This window comes from Pelobates fuscus, chromosome 5 (assembly GCF_036172605.1).
Source record: "Pelobates fuscus isolate aPelFus1 chromosome 5, aPelFus1.pri, whole genome shotgun sequence".
Classification (NCBI taxonomy): Eukaryota; Metazoa; Chordata; class Amphibia; order Anura; family Pelobatidae; genus Pelobates; species Pelobates fuscus.
The window spans coordinates 182,519,116-182,542,324 of NC_086321.1; the positions used below are offsets into that span (position 1 = coordinate 182,519,116).

Below are 23,209 nucleotides of genomic sequence, written 5' to 3' on the forward strand. Positions count from 1 at the left end.
TCCCCATTGAAGGCACTATTGGCATTGTACTGTGGTTATCATGGTCACTTTGATTGGTCTGCAGCTATACAGCCCCAATGCAGCACTATCTGTTCTGACACTTTTCTATCATGGCCAGCGGCATACATACCGCGGTCACAGGGGACTGGGCCCGTCACTCCAGGGGGCCCAGCCTCCCTGCGGACCCCTGCGAACCCCTGCGACCGGGTACCAGCTGCCACCATCTTTTGCGGCCCCGGCCCGCATGGCAAACCGCCGGGGATGCATGTTAAGGGGTCCATCAGGTGGCCCATGTTGTCAGGGGGCCCGGTCAGCGCTGGGCCCTTTATCAGCGCTGACTGGGCCTCCTGTGATGATGTCAGACAGAGCATGTCACTCCTCCCAGCTATCTGACAGAGCCGCGCGGGAGGAAGGAGGAGGGAGTCAGAGTGGGAACTCTAACTCCCATTAGGCTGAGCCCACACTGGACCCCAGGGAAGTCACCCTCATGCAAAAGGTAGGAAACAGGAGGGTGACTTAAACATTTTGTATGTTTATGTCTGTATGTATGTGTATGTCTGTGTGTCTGTCTGTATGTGTGTGTATGTGTGTCTCTGTATGTATGTGTCTGTGTCATACAGACACATACATGCAGAGACACACACACATACATACAGAGACCCACACAGATACATACAGACACATACATACAGACACACATATATAGACTGTATGTGTGTGTGTCTCTGTATGTATCTGTGTGTGTGTCTGTATGTGTGTATGTATGTGTCTGTCGGGGGGTGTATGTGTGTGTCTGTGAGTATGTGTGTGTCTGTATGTATGTGTCTGTATTTATGTGTCTGCGTGTGTGCCTATGTATGTGTCTGTGTGTATATGTGTGTGCCTCTATGTATGTCTGTGTCTGTATTTATGTGTCGGGGGGGAGGGCATGGATCGTGGGGGGGGGGGGGAGCATGGGTCAGTTTCGCACCGGGGCCCCATGTATTGTGTGTACGCCACTGATCATGGCTATTCTTTTCAGCAATTGTTCAGCAATTTAAGGCAGCAGTAGCTCTTCTGTATGATTGGACAAGACAGGCCTGCCTTTGCTTTCCATGTGTATCCCACAAGACTTGTCATTTTGGAGATGCTCTGACCCAATTGTCTAGGTATCACTATTTGCCCTTGTCAAAGTCACTCAAATCTTTTCACTTGCTCATTTTTCCTGCTTCCAACACATGGAATTTAAGAACAAATTGTTCACTTGTTGCCTAATATATCCCACCCATTCACAGGTGCCATTGTAACAATATATTCAATGTTATTCACTTCACCTGTTAGTGGTTTTAATGTTGTGGCTGATCAGTGTATATATAATGTGGAATCACCCAGTCCAATAATACAAAATGTGTTTTGTTACAAAGTAGCTCCTTCAATCCGCGGCCTCTTCCTGACAGGCACTAGTGGTGTTTTTGCTGCACTAACCGAGTAAAACTCAGTCACATGACATGTTAGCTCATATGACAGCATTGAATTCAAACCTTTTCTATGGGGAAGCTGGAATGCGTGAGGAGCATTGAATTGAACGATCACCAAAGCAGGCCATGCCTCCTTGATTACGTTGTGGGAAGCACAGAGGGGAGCAGTGCCAAGGGAGTTTCAGAGCTGTAAAAATGTGAGTATAACTATTTATTTTCAGAATACAATTTTGGGGGAGAGGGGTCTCTGTCTTACTGGGAACAGGCAATATAGTGTTTCTTTAACTTTGATGTTCGGTTTGGATCGGATCGAAGATCATGAAAAAACTTGAGTTTTCTTTATATTTTTGATCAATGTGGGGTAAATCAAAAACGTAAAAGGAACATATCAATATTATATATATATATTTTTTTTTATTTAAGGCAGGGCCTGTAGTTGTGGGAGGGGCTTGGGTCCCCTTTTAAGGGCCTTCAATCCTATCTCACATACCATTATTGGTCTGGCGAGTTGAGTGTGACTACTTCCAGTCACTTACAAATCTCCATCGTGTTATTTTTACCTGTGTCCTAGTGGTCCTGGTTCCTAGCTCCTGTCCATCTGATTCTGCTTACCTGACCGCTCACTGAACACTTCCAGCCCTCTTCCTCCTCCAGCTTGCTCAGAGACTAACCCAGAAGTGCTTGTTTGAACCGTAAGTTAGGCCTTGGTCGCGCCTTCGATCTTGTGCGTTCGGCATCATCACAGTTTGGGTCTATTTCAATTTTTTATGGTTTTGCACGTGTTCGGCAGTTTTCGCATAGAAGCACACGTACAAATTACTCAGTTTCTGTCTGGTAGGGGCTTTCAGTTCTTTCAACTGCACAAATAGAGACCCTCGCTCATCTCCTTTCGCATACGCTAGCCGATACATATGAACTGACTATTTGATATGTACTAGAAATGCACGAACACCTGTTTAAAGCATAGGATGTTCGCAAATTCTAAATCTAAATTCAGCAACTACACAAATAGGTATGAACTGAATGTATATTTGACTAATTTTTTTGACTAATTTTTGGTTAAGGTGCCCTCCACTGGTTATGGACGATATTACATTTGAATTTTGCATATTGTAATTTGTGGATAAGAGGGGAAGTTTATTTTAGAATTTGTACTAAAACCTGCTATTTGGTATTATATTACCATTGGTATGTTCTACCCACAGGTTCGGTTCAGAACTGTTATTCAGGGGAATTGTTCCTGTTTGGCAAACACTTCAAGATTGTCATTTCTATGTGACAATATCTGTCCAGGATGATTAAAATCATGAGGTGCTCATCAATTAGTGGCAGCTTTGCCAAATTGCATTTTATGTCTAGCAATCTGGGTAGGTTACTCTATATTACTTGGGTCCACGATCCGCCCCACATGTTTTGCCACACCCTTACATACAATTTTACGGTTTCATCTTTAGGTTGCCATTCTCAGGGTACCTGTGGTCTCTACCTCCGAAAGAGGTAGAGACTTAGCTGTTCCTCCATCCAGACGGCCTGATGGCTCCCTTCCCCACGGTCTATCCGGTCATGCAAGGCCGGCCGCGAGGGAGTGACTGCCTTTTACAGCATCTAGGCAGGAAGTTGTCATCAGGACACTCCTCCGGGACGACCTGTCACTCAATTGCTGCAGGACCAATCAGGACGCCCCGGAGGCGTGGTTACTGCTCTGAACAGGGTATTTAACAGAGCTTCTTTCATTAGCTCATTGCCCTGTCGTGGTTCTAGCTTGTTCTAGTCACTCAGTGCTTGTGTATTCTATTATCCCTTTTGGTTTTGACCCGGCTTGTTTACCTTTCTCTGCTTATCTCTGTTACCCTTGATTCGGCTTGTCTCTCGCTTACCTGTCTTCTGTTACCCTCGACCTCGGCTTGTCTTTGACCATTCTATACTGTACTACTTACGTTAGTCCGGCCATTCTAAGGTCCGGTATACGTATCTGGCTACTGTTTGTACTCTGCGTGTTGGATCCCTGTCCCGATCCTGACATTACGACAGGGCCAATGGATCCTGCAAGTACAAACAGTCAGCTGGCTTCTCCTGATCCTAGGTTTGAAGCCATGGATCACAGAATGGATCAGATGGCGCTTGCGCTACAGGCTCTATTATCTCGTGCCAATAACCCACCAGAGGAGATACGTAATACCCCTGTTTCTCCTGTCGGTTCAGGTCTAGAGGTAGCCACAGTGGGTGCTTCTTCTCGCATTACCCCCCCAGTACGCTATGGTGGGGCTCCTGAGAAGTGTCGTGGTTTCTTAAACCAAATTAGTATCCACTTTGAATTGCAACCTCGCTCTTATCCTACAGATAGGGCAAAGGTAGGATTTATTATCACCCTACTTATTGAGAAAGCTCTGAGATGGGCCAACCCATTATGGGAGAACGATAATCCATTAGTTTATAACTATAACGCCTTTTAGAAGAACATTTGACCCTCCAGGTAGAAAGGTTAATGCAGCCAGAGTACTGTTGCGTCTGAAACAGGAGAACCAAACACTGGTGGATTATGCACTAGAGTTCAGGTCTCTGGCGTCAGAAGTCAAGTGGAATGAGCAGGCGTATATGGATGTATTTTTGAATGGCTTATCTGAAGTAATCCTTGATGAGGTTGCTACCAGAGAACTCCCTGAGAATTTAGAGGATTTAATTTCGTTCATCTCTCGTATAGATGAACGTTTAAGAGAGAGACAGAACACTCGAGAGAGGAACCGGAGACCTTCTTTTAGGTTAGCCCCCGCTTTTCCAAGTCCTGACTCCACGGTATCTTTGCTTCCTGAACCTATGCAGATAGGGTATACCCGCCTCTCTGAGGAGGAAAGACAGTACAGGAGAAGAGAGGGTTTGTGTATGTATTGTGGAGCTAAGGGTCATGTACTCTCGAACTGTTCTAACCGCCCGGGAAACGCTCGCACCTAAGTCTCTCTAGAGGACAGGCCTTGGGTGTTTCTATTTTGTCCTCTACTCCTAATTATAAAGATCACAGGCTTCTGCTACCAGTTTCCTTAACTTACGGGAGGGAAGTAGTAAGGGCTATGGCTTTGATAGATTCCGGTGCTGCTGAGAATTTTATCGACCAAGCCTTTGCTAGTAAAAACAATTTCCCATCCCAGCTAAGGGAGACACCCTTGGCCGTTGAGGCCATAGATGGTAGACCACTACTAGACCCTGTTATCTTCCGTGAGACCATACCCATTGAGTTAAATGTTGGTATCCTACACGTGGAGAATTTATCTCTTCTGCTCATTTCGTCTCCTTCCGTTCCCATAATTCTGGGGTACCCATGGTTGAGAGAACATAACCCTATTATCTATTGGGAGTTAGGGGAGATACTCTCGTGGGGCCAGGGCTGCCAGGATCGGTGTTTGTGCAAGGTTTCTCCATTAGCTAATATTAACATACAGGAGAATCCTACTCAGTCCACAGAGAGACAAATACCAGACCTTTACCTAGACTTAAGGGCAGTGTTTGACAAGAAGAATGCCGATTCTTTGCCGCCACACAGGTCATTTGACTGTAAAATTAAGCTTCTACCCGGGACTATGCCTCCGAGGGGCCATGTATATCCTTTGTCTGTTCAGGAAAACTCGGTTCTAGAGGAGTATATTCAGGAGAATTTAGAAAAGGGATTTATCAGGAGGTCTTCTTCTCCGGCTGGGGCGGGGTTCTTTTTCATTAAGAAGAAGGATGGCACGCTGAGACCTTGTATCGATTACCGAGGCCTGAATAAAATAACTGTCAGAAATGCCTATCCTATCCCACTGATTACCGAGTTATTTGATCGTCTTAAGGGCTCCAAAATCTTCACCAAGTTAGATCTCAGAGGGGCTTACAATTTGGTGAGAATCCAGCAAGGTCACGAGTGGATGACGGCATTCAATACCAGGTATGGCCATTACGAATACACTGCAGAATGCACCTGCAGAATTTCAAGATTTGATTAATGAGGTACTTAGGGAGTTTCAGCATGATTGTGTTATTGTTTACCTGGACGACATACTAATACATTCTAAGGAGATTGAGACTCACCATAGACAGGTCAGAAAGGTGTTACACAAACTTCTGCAACATGGTCTATACTGCAAATTGGAGAAGTGCAGTTTTGATCAGTCTCAGGTAGACTTTCTTGGGTACGTGATTTCTGGGGAAGGTTTTAAAATGGATCCTGGTAAACTCCAATCTATTTTAGACTGGCCTTTGCCCAAAGGACTCAAGGCTATCCAAAGGTTTATTGGTTTTTCCAAGTACTATAGGCGCTTCATTAAGGGTTACTCCTCTATCATTGCGCCTATTACCAATATGACCAAACAAGGGGCTGATACTAAGTTCTGGTCTGAGGAAGCTCTTGGTGCTTTTAAGACTCTCAAGGAACTTTTTGCCTCAGCTCCCATTCTAGTTCATCCTGATACGACTCTGCCTTTCTTGCTCGAGGTCGATGCTTCTGAGACAGGAGTTGGGGCTGTTCTGTCTCAAAGGTTAGGGGTGGATAAACCGTTACACCCTTGTGGTTTCTTCTCTAAAAAAAATTCTGGGCCTGAGAGCAGATATGACATCGGGGAGAGGGAACTGTTAGCGGTCATTAAGGCTTTAACCCCTTAAGGACACATGACATGTGTGACACGTCATTATTCCATTTTATTCCAGAAGTTTGGTCCTTAAGGGGTTAAAGGAGTGGAGACATTTACTGGAAGGGACACTACACCCTGTTACTATTCTAACGGATCATAAGAACTTGTCTTATATTGGGGAGGCGAAGCGCTTGTCCGCCAGGCAGGCTCGCTGGGCCTTGTTCCTCACTCACTTTAATTATGTACTTACGTATAGACCTGGTTCTAAGAACTCTAAAGCCGATGCATTGTCTCGTCAATATGAACCATCCACTATAACTGAACCACTGCTGTCCTCCATAGTTCCTAAGGGGAATATCATCGCGAACACGAATCTCAGGATTCACTCTCCATTGCTTTCTGAGATCATGAAGTTTCAGCATTTGGCACCCAAACAGACCCCTGGGGATCGACACTTCGTTCCTGCCGCTCTCCAACTGGAGGTGCTACGCTGTCTCCATAACAGCAAGGTGGCTGGGCATCCTGGCATCCGCAAGACTTATGCGCTGGTCTCTAAAGATTTTTGGTGGCCTGACTTACGCAAGGATATTAAAGAATTCATCGGGGCATGTGAAGTTTGTACCAAGACCAAGCTACCCCATTCGCTTCCATGCGGATTTCTGCACCCTTTAGAGGTTCCTGAAAAGCCTTGGTCCTGCCTGGCAATGGACTTCATTGTTGATTTGCCTATCTCTAAAAAGCAGACTGTCATTACACTGTGGTAGACAGATTTACTAAAATGGCTCACTTCATTCCCTTACCTAAACTCCCATCTTCGCCCGAATTAGCGGAGATATTCGCCAGGGAGATTTTCCGTTTGCATGGGATACATTCCCAGATTGTCTCTGACAGAGGCTCCCAATTTGTTTCCCGTTTTTGGAGATCATTCTGCTCCCAACTAGGCATCAAATTGAATTTCTCCTCTGCCTATCATCCTCAGTCCAATGGAGCTGCTGAACGCACTAACCAAAAAGTTGAACAATATTTACGTTGTTTCGTTTCAGAACACCAGGACGATTGGGTCGGTTTGATTCCTTGGGCGGAGTTTGCACATAACAATCTCATTTGTGATTCTACGCATTCTAGCCCTTTTTTCTTGAATTATGGCTTTCATCCTTCCATCCTTCCTTCGGAGTCTTCTTCTCAAGGGATACCGTCGGTGGATGTTCATGTTGCCAATTTAAGAAAGTTGTGGGATCAAACTCGACAAATCCTTCTGCACAATTCTACGCTGGTTAAAAAACACGCTGACAAACGTAGAAGGGCAGCACCGGTGTTTGTTCCAGGTGATAGAGTATGGTTAAGTACTAGAAACATTCGGTTAAAAGTGCCGTCCATGAAGTTTGCTCCTCGATATATTGGACCTTACAGGGTACTGTCTCAAATTAACCCAGTTGCGTATCGTTTAGCATTGCCTAATGCCTTACGCATTCCTAATTCATTTCATGTTTCCTTGCTAAAACCATTAATATGTAACAGGTTCTCCTCCACGATCGCCCCTCCCCGCTCAGTTCAGGTGGAGGGTCAGGAGGAGTATGAGGTCAATTCCATCGTTGATTCTCGAATCTCCCGCGGGAAACTGCAATATCTGGTCGATTGGAAGGGTTATGGTCCTGAGGAGAGAAGTTGGGTACCTCAGGAGGAGGTGCATGCTCCCCGTCTCCGCAGGGCGTTTCACTCTCGATTCCCTTCTCGCCCTGGTGTATTCCGCCCGGTGGGCGTATCTGAGAGGGGGGGTACTGTCAGGGTACCTGTGGTCTCTACCTCCGAAAGAGGTAGAGACTTAGCTGTTCCTCCATCCAGACGGCCTGATGGCTCCCTTCCCCACGGTCTATCCGGTCATGCAAGGCCGGCCGCGAGGGAGTGACTGCCTTTTACAGCATCTAGGCAGGAAGTTGTCATCAGGACACTCCTCCGGAACGACCTGTCACTCAATTGCTGCAGGACCAATCAGGACGCCCCGGAGGCGTGGTTACTGCTCTGAACAGGGTATTTAACAGAGCTTCTTTCATTAGCTCATTGCCCTGTCGTGGTTCTAGCTTGTTCTAGTCACTCAGTGCTTGTGTATTCTATTATCCCTTTTGGTTTTGACCCGGCTTGTTTACCTTTCTCTGCTTATCTCTGTTACCCTTGATTCGGCTTGTCTCTCGCTTACCTGTCTTCTGTTACCCTCGACCTCGGCTTGTCTTTGACCATTCTATACTGTACTACTTACGTTAGTCCGGCCATTCTAAGGTCCGGTATACGTATCTGGCTACTGTTTGTACTCTGCGTGTTGGATCCCTGTCCCGATCCTGACAGCCATACGTTACTACCCTCACCCTCCTTACTCTACTGCTACAGAGAATCATCATTTTAGATTCTCACTGTCCCAGGTAGGACATTTACAATTACTAAGTTCATAGTCCTTATTAGCGGAGAGTACTGGCTTTCAGGGATCTAGGTGTCCAAATAGTTTGTTTTCTGGTCTCTTTGCCATAGGAAAGTGGTCCCGCGAGGCCAACACCCATTCTCATACTCAGAGGTATACGCCCATCGGTTCAATGCATTGTTATCTACCTCGCATGGCTGCATAGAGAGGGACTCACCTGTTCCTTCCATACTATTTTCTGCTTTGTCACCGAGAGGCAGACACCCCACCACAACGTTTGGTGGCCTCAAAATCGCCTCAGGCAAAGGCCTAATTAGAGCCTCTCAAGCCACTTGGAAACTAGCAGGGCCTCACCTGTCACCCTTTTTTAGTGGAATTCTTTCGCCGCTTGGCAATAGGTAGACTGCTAGTACCAGTTGGGTTTTACACTAATGGTAATTTTATATTTTACAATGTCTCAGGTTCCCAAATATAGGGATGTGTATTGCTCTGCATTTACTGGCTATTAGAAACCCAGGTGTCCAATATTGTATATTTTCCAGCCCCTGTGCCATAGGCTAGTGCTCCCATGAGGCAAACATCTATCCTCATACTTGGAGGTATATGCCCATCGGTCCAAAGCATAGCTATCCACCTTGCAGGGTTGCATAGAGAGGAACTCACCTGACACTCCCATACTATCTTCTCCTTTAAATTGTCACTGAGAGGCCGACACCCAACTACAACGTTCAGTGGCCTCAAAACTACCCTTGGGCCAACAGATAGTTAGAGCCTCTAAAGTCACTTGGCATCTAGCAGGGCCTCACCTGTCACCCTTTTTGTGGAATATTTTGCCACTTGGCAATAGCTAGTCTGCCAGTACCAGTTTGGTTTTGCAATAATGGTAATTATATATTTCAGTATATCTCCGGTTTCTAAATATAGGGATGGGAATTGCTCTGTCTAGTCCGAGAAACGAGAGGAACTGGATGTGTAGCTCTGACTCGGTTTAACTTCAGTATGGATTGGAGTAGACTAGATACAGAGTTTTTCTGCAGACACTTTGCAGGCCTCAGGATTCCGGCTCATGCAGTTTTACATGTCCATGTCACACTCAACGAATTTGTGCCCTAAGACGGAAGAAGTCCCTCGGGGCCACTCGGTTTCTTACACACCTACAAAATCTGATAAGGTAGTTAAGGATAAGCTGGGTAGGGACATTTTTTGGGGCAAAACATGCAATATTTTAAGGCAGGTACTTGCGGTTTCTGTACTTACAGGTTATTGCACGTTTGTTCCTACTGCTTTAAGACTCATGCCTAGTCTAGGTGCCTAAATAAATGTTCCCTAAAACCTACCTTACAGGTATTAATGTTATGTGTTTTGCTGAACTATTTTTAGTACCAACACTCACAACAATTGGTTAACTTTCTCTTTGATTGGTTATTGCAGGGGTTTCACGATAGTATCATACACTTGACATCTGGTACGATGGAATGCAATAATTTGCAGGTAGCGCTAGCAGATCCAGACTCGGTGAATAAATTGATAAGACTGAGTTGGAACAGGGAATTGTTTTGGGGTCTTTTAGGTCCCCTCCTTTTACTTCTTGGGTTACAAACTCTATTGTATAGTCACTGGTAAATCATCACATGAACACAGATTGATCATTGACCTATCAGCACCACATTCCTCCACGGTTCCTAGTCTTAACTCCCATATTCCCTCTGAAGGTCCTCCTTGCAATGTTACACCATTGACAATGCCATCTGAGCCTTTCTTGAAGCTGGGGTGGTAGCATGGCTCAATAAATCTGATTTTGTCATATGCGTTCAAACTATTTCCTATTCACCCCTCAATTTGTCATCTGCACGGCATTAAGTGGCAGGGTTTATGTTATTTTCTCCCGGCTTATGTTCAGTTCCAAGGTAGCACCAAGATATTCGATATTTTGCGGAAACCATGTGCTGGTTGCTACTTGATGTGTGCAGATGTCCGACTGTTATACACTATTTAGACAATTTTCACACTATTGAAGACAACGTCCACCCCCTTGCAGTCTCACAGCAGCAATCAGTCTTTTTGCATCCATGTGTCAATTAATCCATGTCTCCCCTAAAAAGACAGAAGGTCCAGACATGGTAATAAATTTTTCTGGGTATTCAACTAGACTCTATCAACATGCAGTCCTGTCTTCTTCGTGGTAAGATTGAGCACAACCTCTCAAACATTGTCCTATACTTGCAATTAGGTTATTGCGTCCGTAAAGAACTACAGTCTATGCTTGGTTCACTCAATTTTTCCATGAGGATCATCCCACAAGGTAAATCCTTTATTTCCTGACTACTCTGTTTGTTCCCTAACCTTCCCTCAGACAATACTCGCATCACGTTAGACCCACAAGCGACGGCTGACTTACTGATGTGGCTCGCTCTTTTCACAACATGGTAGGGGAAGGCAATGTTTATTCCCCGATCTACGACAAGTCCCCGACATTCTGGACAGATGCTGCGGCCAATTCGGGTTTCACAGCCACACAGGGTTTCACAGAGATTACTCTGGGAGGCCATAAGCTTTCCTGAAGAGATGGGTTTTAAGGCCCTTCTTAAATGATGTAAGGTAGAGATTACTCTGGGAGGCCATAAGCTTTCCTGAAGAGATGGGTTTTAAGCCCCTTCTTAAATGATTGAAGACTAGGGGAGAGTCTGATGGCAGTAGGCAAGCTATTCCATAGGAGAGGAGCTGCCCGCGAGAGGTCCTGCAAGCGCGAGTTGGCCGTACAGGTGCGAGCAGCGGTCAGGAGGTGGTGACGGGTAGAGCGGAGGGTACAAGGAGAGGCATACCTATGGATCAGTGAAGAGATATAAGAGGGGCTGGAATTGTTCAGTGCTTTAAATGTATGGGTTAGCACTTTGAATTGACTCCTGTAGGATACAGAGAGCCAATGTAAGGACTGGCAGAGGGGCGAGGTGTGAGAGCACCGACTAGAGAGGAAAATCAGTCTAGCTGCAGCATTCATTACAGACTGTAGAGGGGCAATACGGCTTTTGGGGAGACCAATCAGGAGAGGGTTACAGTAATCCATGCGGGAAATTACTAGAGCATGGACAAGCTCCTTGGTAGCATCTGGTGCAAGAAAGGGGCAGATGCGGGCTATGTTTTTGAGTTGGAACCTACAGGACTTGGCAACAAACTGGATGTGAGACTCAAAGGTGAGACCAGAGTCAAGTATGACGCCAAGACAGCGCACTTGCAGGGATGGACTTATGTGGATATCACTGACTTGAAGGGAGAGCGAGAGAGGAGGATCAGTATTAGGAGGAGGAAAGACAAGGAGTTCAGTTTTAGAGAGGTTAAGTTTGAGAAAGCGTGACGACATCCAGTCAGAGATGGAAGAAAGGCAAGCAGTGACACGTTGCAGGGCGGCAGGGGAGAGGTCTGGGGAGGAGAGGCATATCTGAGTGTCATCAGTGTACAAGTGGTAGTGGAATCCAAAAGAGGCAATACGTTTTCCAAGAGAGACAGTATAAAGAGAAAATAGAAGGGGACCGAGGACAGAGCCTTGGGGAACTCCAACCGAGACAGGACGAGGGGAGGAGGTATCCTTGGAAAAGTAGACACTGAATGAGCGTTGGGAGAGATAGGAGGAAAACCAAGAGAGGACAGAGTCACAGAGACCGAGCGATTGAAGAGTTTGAAGGAGGAGAGCATGATCAACGGTGTCAAAGGCAGCAGAGAGGTCAAGGAGAATTAATATGGAGTAGTGACCTTTGGATTTTGCGGAGATTAGGTCATTCATCACTTTGATAAGAGCAGTCTCAGTAGAGTGGAGAGGGCAGAAGCCAGACTGAAGAGGGTCAAGGAGAGAGTTGGAATTAAGGAAGTCTTTCCAAAAGCTTTGATGAGAAAGGGAGCAGGGATATGGGACGATAGTTAGAGGGGGAGGATAGGTCAAGAGATGTTTTTTTCGGGATAGGTAATACAGTGGCATGTTTAAGGTCAGCAGGAACAGTGCCAGAAGAGAGAGAGCAGTTAAAGATGTGTGTTAGGGTAGGCACAAGACAAGGGGAGAGAGATCTGATGAGGTGAGATGGGACAGGATCGAGCGGGCAAGTGGTGGGGCGAGAGGAATGGAGAAGCGCAGCCACCTCTTGTTCAGTAGCCGGGGAGAAAGTCTGGAGGGTAGGGAAAGCATGATTTATGTGAGGTTGAGAAAGAGAACGGCAAGGAGGGGAGAATTGTTTCCTTAGCTGTTCAATCTTGTCAGTAAAGTAACATGCAAAGCTATCAGCTGTAAGGTTAGTTTGGGGGTGGCCACAGCAGGGCGGAGAAGGGAATTAAAGGTGTCAAAGAGACGTCTGGGATTGCGAGAGCATGAACTAATGAGAGAGGAAAAGTAGGACTGTTTGGCGAGGGCAAGGGCAAGGGCTGCGCTGTATGAAATAATGGAGAAAGTCTGCCTGGGTGCGAGACTTCCTCCAGGAGCGTTCAGCACAACGGGTGCAACTCTGTAGATAGCGTGTTGATTTATTATGCCAAGGTTGGGGTCGTGTCCTCCTCGAGGTTCATGTTTTGAGTGGGGCTGCAGCGTTCAAGGCAGATGGATGTGAGGGTAGTGTTATATGTGGAGATGGCCAGTGAGGGACAGGAGAGGGAAGGGATGGATAGCAGTTGTGAATCAATGTCAGCTGACAGCTGCTGGAGGTCAATAGAGGCTCCTCCTGAGCTGAGGGGGTTAGGCTGAGGTTGTTGGGTGAGGGGGTAATTGAGAGCAAACGATACGAGGTGGTGATCAGAGAGAGGAAATGGGGTGTTGCAGATATTAGATAATGTACATGAATAAGAGAAAATAAGGTCAAGGGTATTGCCAGCTACATGAGTGGGAGAATTAGCCCACTGCAATAGTCCAAGGGAGGAAGTAATTGAAAGTAGTTTAGAGGCTGCTGGGGTTAAAGGTGGGTTAATGGGAATATTGAAGTCTCCAAGAATTAGGGATGGAATGTTGGAAGAGGAAGTAGGGTAGCCAGGCACACGCACTGATCCTTACCCACCTAGCACTCGCAGTTAACACTACGAATCATATGATAGGACTCTCTTTTTATATCACTCACCATTACTTATATATATAGTGTAGATTGGATCTACATATATATATAGTGTAGATTGGATCTACATATATATATAGTGTAGATTGGATTAGCCATATTAGTCCAGTAGACAAGATGCCAAAATACCTGAGTATTGCAGTATGCAATGATACCTTTTTTATTGGACTAACATAATATTTCAAAGACAAGCTTTTGAGCGTTTTCCTCTCTTCTTCAGGTCTGAAGCAATACTGATCAATCTGATAGAGTTTAACACTTAAATCAACTGATGTTAGAGAGGGGGGGAAGGGGGGTGAGGAAGGTGTCATAAATAGCAGAAGATGTGCCTGAAAGTGAAAGGTGTAGGTTAGCTGAGAATAGCCAAAACAGTAAATAAACAGAGGAGAGTCAATAAGCTAGTTAAAAAAAAAAAGAAAGAAAGAAAACAGCAGAGCAGGGCAGGGCAAGCAAGTATATAGTCACATATATGTATGTATATAAAGTGATCCAATAAATGTGAAATGAGAATATTGAAAAAGAACTATACACTGCGTGCAGAATTATTAGGCAAATGAGTATTTTGACCACATTATCCTCTTTATGCATGTTGTCTTACTCCAAGCTGTATAGGCTCGAAAGCCTACTACCAATTAAGCATATTAGGTGATGTGCATCTCTGTAATGAGAAGGGGTGTGGTCTAATGACATCAACACCCTATATCAGGTGTGCATAATTATTAGGCAACCTCCTTTCCTTTGGCAAAATGGGTCAAAAGAAGGACTTGACAGGCTCAGAAAAGTTAAAAATAGTGAGATATCTTGCAGAGGGATGCAGCCCTCTTAAAATTGCAAAGCTTCTGAAGCGTGATCATCGAACAATCAAGCGTTTCATTCAAAATAGTCAACAGGGTCGCAAGAAGCGTGTGGAGAAACCAAGGCGCAAAATAACTGCCCATGAACTGAGAAAAGTCAAGCGTGCAGCTGCCAAGATGCCACTTGCCACCAGTTTGGCCATATTTCAGAGCTGCAACATCCCTGGAGTGCCCAAAAGCACAAGGTGTGCAATACTCAGAGACATGGCCAAGGTAAGAAAGGCTGAAAGACGACCACCACTGAACAAGACACACAAGCTTAAACGTCAAGACTGGGCCAAGAAATATCTCAAGACTGATTTTTCTAAGGTTTTATGGACTGATGAAATGAGAGTGAGTCTTGATGGGCCAGATGGATGGATTGGTAAAGGGCAGAGAGCTCCAGTCCGACTCAGACGCCAGCAAGGTGGAGGTGGAGTACTGGTTTGGGCTGGTATCATCAAAGATGAGCTTGTGGGGCCTTTTCGGGTTGAGGATGGAGTCAAGCTCAACTCCCAGTTTCTGGAAGACACCTTCTTCAAGCAGTGGTACAGGAAGAAGTCTGCATCCTTCAAGAAAAACATGATTTTCATGCAGGACAATGCTCCATCACACGCGTCCAAGTACTCCACAGCGTGGCTGGCAAGAAAGGGTATAAAAGAAGAAAATCTAATGACATGGCCTCCTTGTTCACCTGATCTGAACCCCATTGAGAACCTGTGGTCCATCATCAAATGTGAGATTTACAAGGAGGGAAAACAGTACACCTCTCTGAACAGTGTCTGGGAGGCTGTGGTTGCTGCTGCACGCAATGTTGATGGTGAACAGATCAAAACACTGACAGAATCCATGGATGGCAGGCTTTTGAGTGTCCTTGCAAAGAAAGGTGGCTATATTGGTCACTGATTTGTTTTTGTTATGTTTTTGAATGTCAGAAATGTATATTTGTGAATGTTGAGATGTTATATTGGTTTCACTGGTAAAAATAAATAATTGAAATGGGTATATATTTGTTTTTTGTTAAGTTGCCTAATAATTATGCACAGTAATAGTCACCTGCACACACAGATATCCCCCTAAAATAGCTATAACTAAAAACAAACTAAAAACTACTTCCAAAAATATTCAGCTTTGATATTAATGAGTTTTTTGGGTTCATTGAGAACATGGTTGTTGTTCAATAATAAAATTAATCCTCAAAAATACAACTTGCCTAATAATTCTGCACTCCCTGTATAAGGCATTAGGATGTGTGTTTATAAAAAGTTTTGGTAGTGTGTGAGAAAGCCAGAGTCTACATTAAGTCCTTCATTTCTGGTGTTAAAATGTGTGATCATTTTCATCTCAAATGGGAGTCTTTGAAATTCCCTTTAAGAACTTTAATACTGAGGTTTTGGATGAAGTGGCCAGTCTGGGTGAAGTGATGACCATGAGGGGCACAATATCCATTTTCCTTGTGGTTCTTGATTGAGTGTCTGTGTAGATTCATTCTGAGATGTAGCTTAAGGCCAGTTTCTCCAATGTAGCAAACTTTGTCACACACTGTACACTGTATCAGGTACCCCACATTTGCAGATGTGTACGAATATGATCCCTTAATGCTGTATGATTTGTTATTGTGTCTAGCTGTGTTATTGCCACATTGTAGCGGAGTAGTAGTATTATCCATGGTATCTCCGCTGGTAGACAGGATGAAGCAGGTAAAATGTAGGTAAAATGCAGGTAGCATAATTACAATCCTTTTCTCCCAAGAACTAGACGACACATAGCTTGGAGGTCAACTGAGGTTTTTAATCACAGGTCACAGTATTTATGCGGTTACAAATTTAAGGGGTTTCCCAAGTCACACTGCAGGGGTTGTCCAGTAGTGGACTACATGGGAGACTGAGCTTACAGGCTGATTTCCCATCATGCACTGCTGTACTAGAGAGATAATCACCCAAGAATGTATTGTTAATGGGATTATCTCCTAGTACAGCAAACTACAGTTTTTACATTAAAATCCATAACTGACACAATATTCCTGACATGTAGCTAACAGACCCCTTGTTACATAGCTGGGATCTGAGAGCATCATTGAGGGAACTAGCGCTCAGATCCCGGCACAAATAACCAAACACCATTCAAATTGCATCATCAGAACCACCAGGCTTGAAATAGTGGTACTGACTGAGGGAATGAAATTCCCAAAAGAACAAACTCCTGAACGGCTTGGAAGTCCAGCGGGGCTTGTGCCGCCGAGTAGACGATTTTAGTTCCAGGCACTCGACGGCAAAACCCTGCTGGGTCTCCGAGAACAAAGATGGCTGCCGCCACGTGTTCGGTACATGAACGGCAGCCACCCGCAGCAGACATTAATTGGGCCCTGCTACAATGTTGCAAAGTACCTAATGGGAGACACACGACCTGCTGGGGTGGTCTCCCATTCGGTACTTTGCTTGTTCCACGAACAGTGAGGAGATTCACTGCTTGTGGATAGCCAAGCTGAATGCTAGCGGTGTGTTATATATTTTATGTATAGGACACTCATTTCTTGTTTGTATTCGTGTGTTGTAACACTCCTTCTAGAGTTGACTTGTATATAACTACTAGAGGGATTCTTGTTTTCCTTTCCTTTGTATTGTTGGAGCCTTTCCCGTGGTGTTTTTAGGGCAGATTTTATTTTTTTAGATAGTGTCCTTTCCTTGTAGCCCTTTTGCCTAAATGACTGACAGTGTACTCAGGTGCTGATTTCTGTCTTTTGTGTCAGAGCAAATGCGGTGATATCTGATAGCCTGGATGTAGATAATCAGGGCCGGTGCTAGGATTTTTGACTACACAGGCGAAGATGCATTTTGACGCCCCCCCCCCAAAAAAAAAATAAACAATGCATCTTCACCTCTGTGTCTCGTAGCCTCCTTTTGAATGTCTTACCCCCATTAGTGTTGCATATCCAACCTCTTGAATGTCTTACCCCTTTGTGCCCTTTAGTGTGTCTCCTACAACCCCTCTTATGTATTTCTTACTTCCCACCAGCCCCTTTCTGTCTCTTTCTTCCGCCCAGCCCCTATCTATCTCTCTTTTTCTCCCACATAGACATAGATAAAGGCAAAAATACATACATGCACAAATACACAAACATACAGACACACAACCATACAAGCACACAGACATAATTATTCAGGCACACAGTCACAAAGATATACAGGCACACAATCAAACAAACACAGTCATACAATCTACACATACAGGTACATTGTCGTACAAACACAGGCATACATTCATACAGACACAGGCACACACAGAAATACAGACACAGACATAAAGAAACAGAGAGGCATATAGAGACATACATACACAATGATACAGACAGACATACACACACACACACTGACATTCATACACACACACACTGACAGACAGACATATACACACACACACACACACACTGACAGACGTACACACACACTGACATACACACACACACACTGTCAGACATACACACACACACACTGACAGAAATACACATACACACACACTGACAGACAGACATATATACACACACACACTGACAGACATACACACACACACACACACACACACACACTGACAGACATACACACACACACACTGACATAGACATACACACACTGACAGACAGACATACACACACACAGACTGACAGACACACACACACAGACTGACAGACATACACACACACACTGACAGACAGACATACACACACACTGACAGACAGACATACACACACACACACAGACTGACAGACACACACACAGACTGACAGACATACACACACACTGACAGAGACACACACACACACTGACAGACAGACATATACACACACACACTGACAGAGACATACACACACACACACTGACAGACATACACACACACACACTGACAGACATACACACACACACACACACTGACAGACATACACACACTGACAGACAGACATACACACACACACACTGACAGACAGACATACACACACACACACACACACTGACAGACATACACACACACACTGACAGACATACACACACACACACAGACATACACACACACACACTGACAGACACACACACACTGACAGACATACACACACACACTGACAGACATACACACACACAGACAGACACACACACAGACAGACACACACACACTGACAGACAGACATACACACACACTGACAGACACACACACACACACTGACAGACATATACACACTGACAGACACACACACACTGACAGACATACACACACTGACAGACATACACACACTGACAGACACACACACACACTGACAGACAGACATGCACACACACACACACACACACACACACTGACAGACATACACACACACACTGACAGACATACACACACACACTGACAGACATAAACACACACACAGACAGACATACACACACACACACACTGACAGACATACACACACACACACAGACAGACATACACACACACACACACTGACAGGTTCAGGAGGGTGGCTTACCTGGGATCCAGAGTGCTGCCTGAGGTAGTTGGGAGTTGGAGCTGGTCCTGCCCAGCCCCCCTCCTCTCTGCTGTCTTCTTGGGAGGACTTCCTCCCATGCTGACGTGAGGGGGCCGGCGGTAGCTCCGCCCCTGCTGGGTGCCAGCTGCACTGTGTGCTACAGAGGGAGCAGGGATATGACGTGTTCATATCCCCGCCCCCTCCACACAGTCTACGGCACTGCAGCTTGGCGCTCGGCCACGCTACAAGAAGTGACCAGCAGGAGAGGAGAGCTGTGCGCTTCCCTCCTGCCGGTCACCTGGACATTTGCGCCCCCGGGCCGGTGCGCCCCCGGGCCGGTGCGCCCTAAGGCGGCCGCCTGTGCCGCCTTATGGACACGCCGGCCCTGTAGATAATACCTTGTTCAGTGTGATTGGGATAGAAGCTGGAATTGTGGCGGTAGTTGTACCTGTCTGTGGGTTTTCTATATACAGACGAATGAAGAGTGCCATTGGTGACAGTTATTGTGCAGTCCAAGAAACTCACACCATGATTTAAAAAGTTCATTTTAAGGTTTATTGACGGGTGGAATGAACTGAATGATTTATGGAAGTCTATAAGCCTTTCTTCTCCATCTGTCCAAATTATGAAAATATTATCTATGTAACGATAATATGTATATATATATATATATATATATATATATATATATATATATATATACAAATTCAGAGTTTTATGAGTAAGCATGTGTAAAGGTGGAGTGCTGCCTCATGGGAGCATGTGGTGTTTTACTCTGATGTCTTATTTAGCAGAATTAAAGGGTCTGAGATGTGGCTCTTTACTAATCATGCAGATGGGGATTTGTCCATGATCTTCGGGGAATAGTGTTGAGTTGTATCAGAAGGCTGAGCAGAATGGTGATATATCACAGTCATTCTTAGCAGCCCTCTGTCAGGCTATACATCTCACATCAGCGTTTTTCTACAGAGAAACAGTTTCACTTAGTTAAAGTCTTCTCTAAACCTTTCAACTGGTAATGTATAGCTTGCAATCTATTAAACAAAAACTTATCGCTCTATATATCATCTGTGATGCTCCTAAGCAGTACTAGAACCGATTTTTTTCTAGGACATATGCTGTCATTGTGGAATCAAATGCCTTTATCCTCTTATATCGTACATATTTCAATTAATGCTTCTATTTGTAGATATAATTACTGGTAATTGTAGATATTATGCATACTTTAGCTTGAAGGCTTTTTATCTTTTTCTTAATAGACATTTATTTATGTCCTGCACTTAATCTCTCATATATTATTAAAGTTATTTGCAAAGTTAGGAGTTTTTTTTTTTTAATTTGTTATGTTTTTCCCTACATATTACTAATGCACCCCATAGACATAGTAGGTTGGTTAATACAATCAATTAGACTTGTGCAAAAAATGTGTTTCGCTCATTTCATCTTAATCCAATTCCTTTTTATCCACAACCATACTAATCTATCTGTCCCTGATTTACTTGGGGAGGCTTATTCACTGGTAAATCTCAATCGATTTCATTAATTTGGGTGTATATTAAAATACATCCGTTTCAGACAAGCCAGAAGAATTTTTTTTTTTCACAAGTCTACAATTCATACCCACCCTTCAAAATATTTATTTTTAAACATGTACATTATGTAACCCTTTCATTAACCAGGTATCTCTGTTTACAACTAGTCTCGTTGCATTTTGTACAGGCTGTTATTTGGCAATATCTACAAATCAAAGGCATAGTTTTTAAAATGTATTTTTCTTTTTAAATTTTGTTTATTCTTATGACACTCCTTATCTTGAAATATTGACATAGAAACAGTAGAAACAGTAGGTGTGTCGAAGCACTCGACTTACAGGTATTTCAAAGGAATCTGGTTCTATATTTTAGAAACAGAACAAGAATGATATTGGATTGTAATGCCCCCATACAATTAGTGCAGCTATACCAGGAATCAGCCCTGTACATTGTACACTTCTAAATCCTTCCTTGTAGTTAGAAGTATGACCTTTACAGGTCAAGGTCAAGTTCTACTGTGGAAGAAGAGGTGTCTGTTGTTGTCCATCTCCAGAGGTTTAGAGGGACAGAATGAAAGTGGTTAATAGCTTTTAATAATTAAGATTAGTAATATATTAAAAATCTTTGGGCTTATTGGGTTCTTACTGTGCTTGTTGCCATCATGTACTAATTGTTAAAATGGCTGTCAATTTAATTATCTATAAGCATAGTGTATATAGTTTTAAATAAATACCTGTGTAATTAGGTTTGGAAACACTGAATGGAACTTGCTCAAATGATTGCAGGTGACATGTAAAGGTGGTGTGTAAATCATGTATAGCCTGATAGAATTACTTTTTCTTGATGTATGTCTAGGTTTCAAAATAGTAAACACTATATAGAGGATAGTATCAGTAAAGGTAGATGTGAATAGTGTGTTAACGATAAAGGCAGGGCTGGACCAAGGAATGCAGTCATAATTTTTAGCCATGAAAATCGACCAGCTGTTGGAGTTGACTATATTTAAGGGTTGCTTGTGACCTACTAGCCTGCAAATAAGTCATTTCTAAATAATGCGTAAAAATACAGAACATTTTAAAAATATTAAAAGAAAAAACTCTCTTAGTGATGATAACAAAAAATATTTATCACAGACTGATAACAATTAAGTTAGACCAATGCATGTTTTCTGGCTCTTTTATTAGCTGTAGTTATAAAATAGACAATATCAATAGTCTATGCACGGTCATATGAATTTTTGATTAAAGAATATTTTAATTATGAACAATTAAAGAATACTTCATTATTGAAACTGGTACACTACTTACTGTTTTCTCAATTACTTTCTCTGCGCAGAAACCTTTCTGATGGATTCTGGACATTATCACCATTTATACCATGCATTTTTCCAACCAAACCAATAATAAAGATTTTGTGATTCTTGGACTGTTAAACATTCCGGATCTTGACATCCCTCTCTTTGTTGCTTTCTTTCTTATTTTTTTAGCAACCATCATTGGAAATCTAATAATTTTAACTGTGGTGTGGCTAGAGAGAGCTCTTCATACACCAATGTACTTTTTCCTTACCAACCTCTCTTTCTTGGAGATCTGGTACACAGCAACTATTGTTCCAAAGTTGTTAACCAATCTCTTAGTAAAGAACAACAATATATCTTTTTCAGGGTGTATGACTCAATTATTTTTCTTTGTTACATTTGGGGCCTCTGAGTGCTACTTTCTATTAGTCATGGCATATGACCGCTACATGGCCATCTGCAAACCTCTGCATTATTCCTTGCTAATGGACACCAAAACCTGTTTTCAGCTAGTCACTGGTTCTTGGACAACTGGAGTTCTGACCGGACTGATTCCAGTTCTGCTTATTTCACAGTTACAGTTCTGTCAGTCTCGACAAATCAACCACTTTTTCTGTGATATTCCACCTTTGTTAGAGCTCTCTTGCAGTAACACTAATAATACAGAAATCTCTATCTTTATTCTGTCTCTCCTGGTTCTGTTTGGCTCTTTAATGCTAACACTAATATCCTATGTTTTCATTGTCATTTCTATATTACGCATTGCTTCAGCCAATGGCAGGAATAGAACATTCTCCACCTGTGGAGCTCACCTTACTGTAGTATTAATCTATTATGGTACTATGATATTTATGTATGTTCGCCCTCATTCCAATTACTCATCTGATTTAAAGAAATGTGTATCCATTTTCTATACTGTGGTCACTCCAGGTCTAAATCCTATTATCTACAGTTTGAGAAACAAAGAAATGAAAATATCAGTTAGAAGGGTGTTAAAGAGATTCATATTATCATGAGTATCCATCTCACTTAATATATTGATATTGTTCCTTAGCGTATTTGAGCATCAAGGAATTGGTTATACTGCATTTTGAAGTACATGGATTAAAATGAATACATACATAACAATATCCACAACAAAGGTAATAAAAAATTGTAAAGCAAATACACAAGAAAGAGTTTGCATTTAGTAATTTAAAAAATGTCTAGTGAGCTTTCATATTAACCGTCCAGTGGGGAAATGGTACATAAAAACTATTTGCACCATAACAGCTACAATAACCAGTAGTGGTTATCAATGTTATTCACTAAAGTGAGAATTGGGCTTATTGGATTTCAAAACACTTTTTCTGTCCCTTTAAATCCATGGGGAAATGTGCCTCTTCCCCTCCCCCTTTTTCCTGTCCATTGTTTCTCCAGCACGGCGTTGTCCCTGGGACACTGCCAGACCAGTTTAAACTGGCTGCTTTGTCCCTCCTCAATCTC

The 23,209-nt window shown here is 43.5% G+C and overlaps 1 protein-coding gene across 1 annotated transcript; it reads left to right on the plus strand.

Moving 5' to 3' along the window:
• The first annotated feature begins 21,804 nt into the window (after positions 1 to 21,804).
• Positions 21,805 to 22,740, plus strand: LOC134612106 (olfactory receptor 11L1-like). Its single transcript, XM_063456483.1, has one exon. The coding sequence runs from the start codon at positions 21,805 to 21,807 to the stop codon at positions 22,738 to 22,740; it is 936 nt and encodes a 311-aa protein (XP_063312553.1).
• The last annotated feature ends 469 nt before the right edge of the window (positions 22,741 to 23,209 follow it).